General features: G+C 34.3%; 1 protein-coding gene across 3 annotated transcripts in view; it reads right to left on the bottom strand.

The window, feature by feature from the left end:
- The window catches only part of AEBP2 (AE binding protein 2), a 71,272-nt gene that overhangs the window by 40,434 nt on the left and 18,674 nt on the right, over positions 1 to 12,164 (bottom strand). For all 3 annotated transcript variants that reach the window (XM_043563320.1, XM_043563321.1, XM_043563323.1), the window contains exons 2-3: positions 8,262 to 8,469; positions 98 to 205 (exon numbers count right to left, since the gene is read on the bottom strand). In XM_043563320.1, the coding sequence (XP_043419255.1) occupies positions 98 to 205; positions 8,262 to 8,469 (316 nt within the window). The remainder of the gene's footprint in view (positions 1 to 97; positions 206 to 8,261; positions 8,470 to 12,164) is intronic.

Here is a 12,164-nt window from a genome sequence, read left to right as displayed (position 1 = left end):
TCTCTCTGTCCTTCAATAATAAATAAACGTTTAAAAAAAATTTTTTTAAGAAATACATCAACTAAAAGTTAAAAACAACTCACATATACTTACTTACCTTAAAAGGTTTGTCTCCACTGTGTGTCAGCATATGCCTCTGTAACCAACTCTGACTGGTTGATGGAGTGTTATATACTTTACAACCTTTCCATAAGCAAACAAATACCTGTTAAAAGAAGAGCCATAATAATTTTCATCACTTATTTCAACAGAGTTTTATTCCTTGTAAGTTCAAATGAACATGCTGCAAGTCTTTAACTGACAGAAAGAGCCATTAATGTAGGAGTCAATCAAAATGCTTAACATAGTTAAACTTCTGAACTTCCAGTATGAAAAGCACAGTGTCAACCCTTTCCCCTTAAGGCTGCTGTCCAATTCCCTCAATGGGGACTGAAAAACCAATCCCAAAAGTGTCACTCAGAAGGCAAAATTCAAAATATTAACAATATACCCTTGGAACCAGAACTATACACCATTATTTTGTATTTACTGCATGAGGGAACTAACATGTATTATTTATAACAGGAAAATATAACGGTATAAAGAAATAATGAAAATAAATCAAAATACTCAAATATTAATCTCTGAAGATGAATGTCAGAAAATGAGTAATTAAATTACTAAGTTAAAATTTTCTGCTCTAGATTCCTTATTCTCATATGCATGCTAATACTTATTTTTATACTGTTCTATTCTTTAAAAATTATTTCCCATTATCTTATGAAACAAAATCTAATACAAAATGTTAAATTAATACAGTTGTAAAAGCAATGGGCATAAGATGTTTATCATAACAGATCCACATTCTTGGATTCAGGTAATTGAGTATGACTGGGTTTGGAAAATACCAGTCTAACAACTAACAATCTAATCTTTATCATCTTCTTACTAGTGACATATCAAGTTTCTAACTGATTGTATTTCCATCAAACTGAACATTTAAAATTGCTTCCCAACACCAGTAAAAGAAGTCTGAATCCACTGTAGTTATAGCCTTCAAAGAGCCACTTATATATAAGCTCTGTTCTTTTCTAAGGGAAGAGTAATTATAAACGGAGCCATACTTTCAAGACTGTAACATACTACATGCAGAATAGAATGAAGATACATGCAAAAATGAAGCATCATTAAACAGTTTAAAATAAACTTTTTTTAAAGCCTAGAAAAATCAACAGTCTAAAATAACTGAATTTTTACTCAAAACCAAAGTCATTTTATATTAGATAGGTCTAACAAGGAAATACTGCTATTGCTATTTGATATGACTGTTTATAGAGTTATCATGTATCCTGATTCCTCTATAGACTGGCTCATTTCTTTTAATTAAACAGACATAGAAATCAAAACATTTCCTCCTTCATATTTAAAATCCTTGACCCTAGTTTGTGTTTATAAAATGATTCCACAAGTTCCCAGAATTCAAAGCTACTTTTTAAAATGAATCCAAAAAAAGGAAAAAATGTTTTCAAAACTACATGAATTGTGTTGTGGAAATTAATTCAATAATGTTTAATAATCACATGCAGATAATCAGTACTGCTATCTATCAACTTCCTGACAACTCTGAGTCTTAAATGTTCAAGCAATAAATAGGAATCAGAGATTGATTTAAAATTCTCTCACAAGCCATACCACATAAAGAGAGATGCATTAAAGTAACTGGAAACAAATCTACCGTCATTTATGTAATAATTTTTAAAACAGTGAAGAATTCTGTTGTCTTAACTCTTAACCTCTGTGCTGAGTTACTCTCAAAGAAACAAGAAGATAAATATTCAAACACTGCCCCTTACATTAGCCAACACTATATGTGAAAGAAACAACAATCTCTGACTAGCAATTTTTTTTCCTAGAAATAAACACAAATATGGAGACAATGGCAGACTGTAATTCCACCAGATAATAGCCTTCAAGATGAGTAGTTATGGTCCAGACTCTAGATGAAATAATGTCTAGTAACACTATTAGAGCAACACCTTCAGGTTCAAAGAAAAACCATAACCTTCAACCTAATGAATTTTATAGGAAATGGAAGTAAGTGTAAAGAGACCAAAGCTAACTATATTTAGCTATACTGGGGTGAAATATTTAGAAAATAATTTTGGGGTTTGGAGAGAGGGGGAGAGGAAGCACTAAACTTGCACAAAGACAAAACAGGCACTAAAACTCCACACCATGGATCCACAAAAATCACAAAACTGTTAAAAGCTGAATTTCTTTCCCTAATCTATGTTAGGACACTCTTTGATAAAGAGTTAAAATCTGACAGAAGGGTCTTTCTTCAAACTTGAGAGTTTTTAGATGCACAATATATGAAAAACATTCTCATAATCAATTTTTAGAAACTTCTTCATTGTAAAAATTAACTCTGAAAACCAAACACCACAGGAATCTAATCCACATGTGAAAGGAATTATTCAAGCATAAAATCTATCATGCTTCCTCTATAATACCTTACGATGAATTAAGTTCTAAAAAAAAAAATGAATTAAGATCTAGCTATACTAATCAGAATACTGAGGCACATAGGTACATAGTCTAGTCTCTCATAATAGACAGACTTATATTAGGTTATTAGATGTAACAAAAATAGCACAAAGTAAATGACCTGAATTGTATACAGAGCTTTCATACTTTGCAGCTTTGTAATCTTGGAAGAATCATTTCTTTAAGCGTCTATTTCCTTTCTCATCAAACAGACACTACGAGCACACATTTGCTAACTCCAAAATACAATGAAAATGCAAGATGATACTCTAAACTATTTAACAGAAAAATTGGGTTTATATTAGACACTGGAGGCCCCTTTTCAAAATAACTGCCACCAAATAAATTTTTCTGCCAAACTATCTTTAAAAATCAAATCAAGGGGCGCCTGGGTGGCGCAGTCGGTTAAGCGTCCGACTTCAGCCAGGTCACGATCTCGCGGTCTGTGAGTTCGAGCCCCGCGTCGGGCTCTGGGCTGATGGCTCAGAGCCTGGAGCCTGTTTCCGACTCTGTGTCTCCCTCTCTCTCTCTGCCACTCCCCCGTTCATGCTCTGTCTCTCTCTGTCCCAAAAATAGATAAACGTTGAAAAAAAAATTAAAAAAAAAATCAAATCAAAACACACAGTTATTAAAAGAGTATTTGTGGAGGTGGCTGGGTGGCTTGGTCAGTTAAGCGATCGACTCCCTGATTTCAACTCAGGGATACCCACATCAGGCTCCATGCTGGGCATGTAGCCTGTTTTGGATTCTCTTTCTTTCTTTCCCCCTCTCGCTCTCTCCCCTCCTTCTCCCCCAACCCCCATCCCTCCCTGGCTCTCTCTCAAACAAAACTAAATTAAATTAAATTAAATTAAATTAAATTAAATTAAATTAAATTAAACTAAATTAAATCAGAATATTTTTGGACTACCAAAGAATCTTCAAATTTACAATGACCCAACTAAAGATGTAGAGGTCTAAAATTTCAATTTTATAGGTTTGGGCTTTCTGTTGAGAAGTCCTTCAGAAATCCTCACTCATTCAAACTGTCAACTTTAAGGCAACTCCTCCAAAATGCCAAAAATGGAAAAGACTGGTACAAACCTGAGAACCAAGAGTAGCGTTAAGTGTTCTTCACTTTCATCAATTTCTTTGACCAAATGCAGCAACATATTTTTCAGAATTTATTCATGGCCTACACCTTTGACAGCTTGTGTGACAGTATAAAGATACTTGTACTTATCTGGTCACTAACATTTCACACTAAAGTGTGCAAATGATCCATTAAAATTTTCTGTAAGTCAATTGTAAAATCTACTGCAAAAAAAAAATGCAATGTAACCTGACAGAATCTAAGTATGCATAAGGAAAATTCAGTTCGTAGTAAGGTAAATTAAAATCAGCCAAATATATTCTAAATAGAGCCAGAAGGCAATATAATTTACATGCAGGAGTGGGGGAAGGGGCTGGCTTTACTAAGGAATTAGATTCCTTTTGCAGTAAAATGATACCAAAAGATTTTGTATAAAGCAAGAGATAATACCATCTAAAGTCAGGAAGGGATTGGATGATTTTTATGGATCCCTTAAACTTTTATTTCTTTTTTTGTTTAATGTTTTATTTTATTTTTGAGGGTGGGGGTCAGAGAGAAAGGGAGACATAGAATGTGAAGAGGGTCTAGGCTCCAAGCTATCAGCACAGAGCCCAACGCGAGGCTTGAACCCATGAACTGTGAGGTCATGACTTGAGCCAAAGTCGGATGCTTAACTGACTGAGCTACCAGGCACCCCAAGCTTTAATATTACTTAGAAAAAACCCAGCTCACTCTTTTACAAAATGCGAACAAAAGAGAAATAAAGTATTTTTTACATGTAATTATTGTTTCTAATCATTTTGTTCTTCCAAGATCTAAAACAACAGCTATCATTTTATATCCTATTATTTTTAGCCACATTAAATGAACATTTTCAGTTTTCTGTTAAAAGAACAGAGGACAAATTTAATAAAACAGAGGACAAAAATATTTAATAGAACACTCAAATTACAAGAATTAAGTATTTTTCCTTTATTACAAAATCTATCACCAATTTCATGCATGTTTTAGGAGCTACCAGATAGGCAATCAAAACTCAAAGTGACCTCCTAAGATTGATTTCACTTTCTAGTCTCATTCCAATTTAACCCTGAGTGTCATTTTATGTAACATATAAAGGTAACTGATCTTATTCAAGCCTTTGAATAATACCCTACCATCCCTTCCCCAAAATCTCCTTCAGGCCCTCTGCCCTCAAACACACCAAAGAACATACACAAAAATGAACTTAATAAAATGACACGTGTAAAATAACTCGTGCATCAAGAAACACAAACAGGTTTCTTTCTGGCAAATCTGTTGTTTTTTTTTTTTAATAAGAAATAGTTAAGACGGAAAGAACACAACACTAATGGATGTTACTAAACCACAGAAATCCTAGAAGACAAAGTTTCCTGCTTACCAAGACTTCAGTGTATATGAATAGGACACTGGGATTTGAAATGTGATTAATAAAATACCTCATTCTAGTTTTTGAAATCCAATCATGCACAGAAGTATGACCCCAGAACCCGATTCTATTATACCTAATGAAAAAAAGTTAAAAAATGTTTTGCCTCTTTTAGTGTTTTAAATAGGAAAAAGTACTTTCATGAGTCTTCCTTAAAAGGCATATTCACTCACGCACGCTCTCTCTCAAAAATAAACATGAAAGAAAGAAAGAAAGAAAGAAAGAAAGAGAAAAGAAAAGAGAAGAAAAGAAAAGAAAAGAAAAGAAAAGAAAAGAAAAGAGAAGAAAAGAAAAAAAGAAAAGAAAAGAAAAGAGAAAAGAGAAGAGAAGAGAAGAGAAGAGAAGAGAAGAAAAGAAAAGAAAAGAAAAGAAAAGAAAAGAAAAGAAAAGAAAAGAAAAAAGAAAAGAAAAGAAAACTGGGGCAGCTAGGTGGCTCAGTCAGTTAAGCATACGACTTCAGCTCAGGTCATGATCTTGCAGTTCGTGAGTTTGAACCCCGCATCAGGCTCTGTGCTAACAGCTAGGACCCTAGAGCCTGCTTCGGATTCTGTCTCCCTCTCTCTCTGCCCCTCCCCCACTCATGCTGTCTCTCTCTCAAAAATAATAAATATTTTTTTAAAAAGGTATTTTTTAAAAATTTAAAAAAAAAAGGTACACTCACAATCTGGTGTTTAAGTGGTTAGCTTAACTTTTGAAATAGAAGAATCTACCCACTTTGATATATGAAAAGGTCAATGAAGACCCAAACTCTACCCAATTTCAGCCTCCAAATATAATTAAAGTCCATGTGACATGGAAATATAAAAAGCTTAAAGGGGGGATGGGGGGAGAGAGAAGTTTCTAAGCTATTATATGATGGTTTTGTTTTCCCAGGGTGAAGATTAGAGTGGGATGAGAAAAAGAACAGGAATTAATATAGTATTCAGATCTTGCTAACATACTACTCCAATAAAACCGTCAACTTTTAGTAAGTAGAAGCATAAAGTCCTCTAGAGTTACCAATTTTTTCCTCATTTGCTTCTGTTCCATTAAGACAGTTTAACACTTGGGGTAGAAAGAAGAGATGAGAAATCTAAACAAAAATTATGTTATGAAAATCAGCTGTTTTCCAGGTATATGAGGTACCTAGAACAAAGTCATGAAGACAGAAAGTAGAACTGGGGTGCTGAGGAAAGGGAGGAATGGGGAATTATTGTTGAATGGGTACAGATGTCAGTTTGATATATTAAACAATTCTGGAGATAGACAGTGATGATGGTTGTACAACAATATAAACGTACTTAACATCAATGAACTCTACACTTAAAAACACTCATTTTTTTAAAGTTCCCTTCAAAGAGGCCATAAAAAAAAAAAAAAAAAAAAAAAAAAAAGATGTCCCAACCAACATCCACTCTATTTTAAGCACAAAACCAGATCAAGATTTCCTGTTACATAGTTGTACATAGTTTTCAAAGTTTCATTCATTCATCGGTATACAGAGTGAAAACTTGATCTATAGGCCAATGACTGATATGTAAAAATAATCTGTATTTTCTCTATTCTCTAATATTTGTAGTTTAGCAATTAATGTCCTTCAAAGATCAGGCCTCCTTTCTGTGGTCAAAACAGCATTAAGCTTAAAATTAGCCAGAGAATCCTATTTTTAATAAAGTAATTTTATAAGTAAGTATTTGAGAAATGACACGGGGGGGGTGGTCATTTCAACAAGTTTATACTTATTGTAGAAATACCAAGACTTCATGCCTTGCTCTATGACATAAGGTAAATATAGCTGCCGTGACTACATGATAGATTCAGTCTGCACCTCGATTCCTTCTGTAGATCCTTAAAGAGCTGAAAACATTCTCATAAGGCTATGTACCAACTCCTCAATGTGTAAGATCTAAGACTTAGAAATGTGAGATTTTCCCACACCTACTACACGAAGCTCAGTAACCTTCTACATAGTTCATGATCCTATATATAGTTGCTAAATCAAGTGACTAAAAAAGCATCATGCCATGGCTCAAAAGACTATCTTAGTGATATATACCGAATGATATCAAGCACTGGCTCACAAAAAACAACTCTATAATAACTAGGAAACCAACTTGGTTAACATAGCTCACAATAAAAATCTGATACATGTAAGCAGGGAAAAAAGACTGTTACAAAAGTAACCTAACCACTGAGCTGGGTTGGGTTAAGCGGTGAAAATACCATATGATGGGCAAATTTCTTTAATACACTATCTGTTGTCTACCTAGACATCACAAAATTCAAATCTAGTAAGACAAATATTTACTTATCAAATTTCAGTAATCAAAAAATTGCTCATACATTACAACATACTGTGACAACGGCAAAGATTTCTTAAAAGATTTCAATGCACAAATACCACTGGTTACAACGTGAGAGGTGCTTATATGGTTGCATGTTTTGAAAAAGATCAATGCAATCTAACTATCAATGCAACCTTGGAAACAGCTACCCACTCACTTAAACCATAATGATCCTAAACCATTTTAGTATCAGTAGATCTCAACAGTGATGGCAAGCTGATAGGAAATATGTGGCCTAAAGATTATCTGTACTTAACAATGTGACATTAATTTCTGGAAAGTGCACTAAAGTGTGGTTAACTATTCAAGACAAACCTAGATAAAATTGAAAAAAGTTGTAAGTAACATTATAATACTTTGATCCATTACACTTTGACTCACCTAATTTGCTTAGCTCTTAAATCACTATCCAATAAAAATTATATAGACTGACACAATTAAATTTATTCCTAAAAAGGTATAGGTCAATACTCACTAACCAGAACTTCCTATCTAAGCCAGCTCTGTTAAGACCTGGGAAAAGATGATCAATTCTCATTCACAAATAATGACTGCAAGCCATCATTTAACAAAACTGTTTATACTAATCCTATAGAAAGTCTAATATTACCGTTGTATTTTAGAAAACTGAATTTCTTCGCACTGTATTTAGAAAGTCTAATCTCTTCTAAGAGCAAATTAAAATCCAACACATATGTTCATTTGATCCTATCAAGTTATGTGGGAAATAAATGAAAAAAAATTGAAAAAAATAAAGCCTGTGTAAAAACAATCTCAAATTACTTAAAAAAAAAAAAAAAAAAAAAAAAAAAAGAAAGCCTAGCTAGCAATTACAAATTAATAAAACTAATGAAAACAGGGAGTGAAAAAAAGAAATGACAAAACCAACCCCTCCTCGCTGACCATCTACATGTATGGAACGGATGTGATCTGCCAGATCTGGACTAGAGTTGAAGCAAGCCTGGCACTGGTCCCAACAACAATTATAGGCAATATTTTTGCTTGAAGAAGTAGTGCTTCCTTGTCCATTCATCATTGCTGGAGTTGAACGCCCACTGGAAATTGTGCTGTCTACATCCATTATAGTACTGCTTATGCTACAAAAGAAGAAAAAAGGCTGTGTTATTCCTAGAAATTCACTAACATGAATATGATCTTATACTTAATTAAGATTACTACTTGACATTCTGCTCCATACAAAGCATACTAAACCATATTTTCTATTAGAAAACAACACTGCTTTGAAATCATTTAGTTGGCAATAAAGTGCAAATCAAGGCAAAAAAAAAAAAAAAAGAAATGCTGGTACCTCAAAACCAGATATGGGATACTTTAAGTAACTTTTGGCAGACATGAACTCAATACTATAACCTACAGAAAGCAAACACACACACACACACACACACACACACACACACACACACACACACCCCCCATACATACAGCTCATCAAATTTCAGCCCTTGCATAGTTCTGAGAAGCACAATAAAGTAATAGAGTTATAGTGTCCATCCATAAATGATTCAGAACCAAGAGTATGTTTACAATTCTGCAAATCACTTGTTAATCCATAATCATTTCCTCTATTCACTAATCTAAGAATACAACTGCTGTCATATCCTACTTCTCTCCATCTCAAAAAAGTTGGGAAATTGTGCAATATTTTCCCTTCTAAATAAACAAGCAGAAGAGAGAAAACTGGGTGCAATAAAAAGTTTCTCCAATTTTACCAAAGTCCAAATAAAATGTCTTTTTCTAGACCTCAATTTTTTTTTTTTGCTAATCTCTATCCACAAAAAAAGGCCTGAAAAAGCCAATCTTTTTTATTTTTTATTCACTAAAGTATAACATATTAGTGACCCTTTTATTTACTAAGAAAATTACATACTAGTAGAAATAAAAGTAAAAAAAAAAAAGAAAGAAATGAAAGCCTTCCTTTCAAAAGCAATTCATTTAAGGGGACGGCTGGCTGGCATAGTCAGTAGAGCATCTGACTCTTGATCTCAGGGTTGTAGGTTCAAGCCCCATGCTGGATGTAGAGATCACTTAAAAATAAAATCTTTTTGGGGCGCCTGGGTGGCTCAGTCGGTTAAGCATCCGATTTCAGCTCAGGTCATGATCTTAAGGTTCAAAAGTTCAAGCCCTGCATCGGGCTCTGTGCTGACACAGCCCAGAGCCTGGAGCCTGCTTCGGATTCTGTGTCTCCCTCTCTCTACCCCTCACTCGCTCACACTCTCTCTCTCTCTCTCTCACAAATAAACAAAATTTTTAATGAAATAAAAATAAAATTTTTAAAAAATTAAAAGCAATTCATTAAAACAATTTTTTTCAGTATCTTCCCAACAGAGACTACAGGAAAGTAGCTTCAACCAGAGGGCTCAACAGTAAGAATGTTTGCACATTAAATCCATCAAAAGCTATTTATTTATCTGCTTGCAATCTAAGTACCAATAAATTATGAAAATTATATTAACTTTTAAGGAGTATGCTTCCCGACTCCCAAGTTTTTACTACAGAAAATTTCAAAGACACAGAAAAGTTACACAAATTTGAACTTAATTTACATTTTGGGGACACCTGGCTGGCTCAGTCAGTACAGCCTGCGACTCCTGATCTCAGGGTTGTAAGTTCAAGTGTCATGTTGGGTATAGAAATCACTTAAAATAATTTTTTTTTTAATTTACATTTTGTCCTACTTGCTATATGTAATTTGTTTTTCTCAATCATCTCCAAGTTGCAAACGTGATACTTCAACCACAATCACTTCAGCACACACCATCTAAAAATAAGAACATTTATCTATAATCACAACTTCATTTGCTTATATGTAAGAGTCAAAATAAAGTTTAACTTATTAAAGTAAAAATGGTTTGTGTCTGGGGGTAGCTCAATCAGTTGAGCGTCAGACTCCTGATTTCAGGTAGTGATCCCAGGGTTATGGGCTTGAGCCCCGCGTCAGGCTGCAAGCTGAGCATGGAGCCGACTTGAGATTCTCCATCTCCCTCTGCCCTTCTCCTGCTAGGGCTCTCTCTTGAAATAAATAAATACATAAACTTAAAAAAAAAAAAAGTGTCTAACATCCAATGCACCCATTTAAAAAGAGCTAGCAAAAATGTTTTTTTTTTTAATAGGATGCTTCAGACATGAAAAATGTCTGATTCCCCTTTAAAGAATATTCACATGCTTAAATTCATCTGGCTATCTACCAATCAATGTAAGTTCTAAATTAGAACTTTAAAACTTCATTCTAAACTTTGTAATCTTGGGGCACCTGGATGGTTCAATCCACAGAACATGCAACTCTTTACCTCAGGGTCGTGAGTTTGAGCCCCACGTTGGGTGTAGATATTAAAAAATTTTTCTGTAATCTCTATTAAGTTCTCAAATGCAAATAAGCTTGGTTATCTGAATACTTAGTCATTTTTTTGCAGGAATAAATTGTGACTATGGCGTTTTTTCTATACAGAAATACATTATTTTTATTTGGGCCCTAGGAATTTCAAGTTTCATGAGGCCCTTAACCCATGAAACAATCACCTATTTTCCTAGATTTCATAGATTTTAAAACATTTTAACTGTAATGCTCATACTTTTATAAACCATACTAATTAACACCAAAGGCAAATAAAATATTAATAGTTTTCAGTGGACAACCAACCACACTCAAATTATAAACCATCTTAGGAAAAGAGATTAATCTCAATGATCTATTGCAATGCAATCTCTAAGGTATAGCAAAGTGTAACACACACACACACACACACACACACACACACACGGTAGTAATGCTCCAATTTCCATATCCATACCTAGGCCGGGGAGGGAGACAGATATAGACATGGGTGTTCTCTCAAGACAAAACTTTTGTTGTTGTTGTTGTTGTTTTTTTAAGGCAAAACTTCTTTTGAAGGATACACAAAACATCATCCATGTTTTTTTGGAGGGGCAGATGGAGGATCAGAAGGAGAGAAACTTTCACTATAAATACCTTTTTGTATCACTTTTAACCACATACCTGTACTGCTTTTATGGAAAAGTCCAAACTTAGTTGAAAATAAAACCAATTTTCTTTAAATTGGACAAAGAAAGGCCAAAAGACTCATAATAAATCCAACTAGCAATATACAGTCTATCTACATAGTGCTTAATGCACTTTTGTTTATTAATCTTACCATAGAAGGGGAACCTTGTAACTGCAAACATCCATATACACTGAAGATCATGTAATCAGTCTATGTGCGGTATCACTGAAACACAAGCCTTCATGTGGATACAGATCCTCATAAAAAGACAGCATAATGCTGATATTAAGAATATGAACTGTGTCTATCATTGGCAACTGAGCTGCATATGCAATGGCAGAGGTGGTAAGGGACAGACCTCATGCCCTAAAAGACTCAAGAGACCTTCACATATGTGCAGCATACCACAGAGCCTCCCAAAGCCTAGCAGGGCCAAATGGAGTCCTGCTGCATAGCCCCTCTTAGGCTCCTGCAAATTCTAGGAGATGTCCAAATCCTAAGCCTCCAGGATCCCTTTTGGCCCTAGATCCATGCTGGAATCTATGGTTTTCTCCACTCCTAAGACAAAAAGGCAACAGTCCTGACGTGGGAGAGCAAAAGAGACAAGTTATAGTTAATTTTTTATTTTGACAGGACACTGAGCTAGATATAGATCCCATAGAAAACAGTGTCCTTCCTCCTGTAACAGTAAGATAACAAGATGATCTGAACTAGAAGAAGACATTCCACCTGATCCTGTAATATTCCTAGGATCGTACATATTAACATTT

This window comes from Prionailurus bengalensis, chromosome B4 (genome assembly GCF_016509475.1).
Source record: "Prionailurus bengalensis isolate Pbe53 chromosome B4, Fcat_Pben_1.1_paternal_pri, whole genome shotgun sequence".
NCBI classification, from domain to species: domain Eukaryota; kingdom Metazoa; phylum Chordata; class Mammalia; order Carnivora; family Felidae; genus Prionailurus; species Prionailurus bengalensis.
This window is presented reverse-complemented; position numbering and strand designations above follow the sequence as displayed.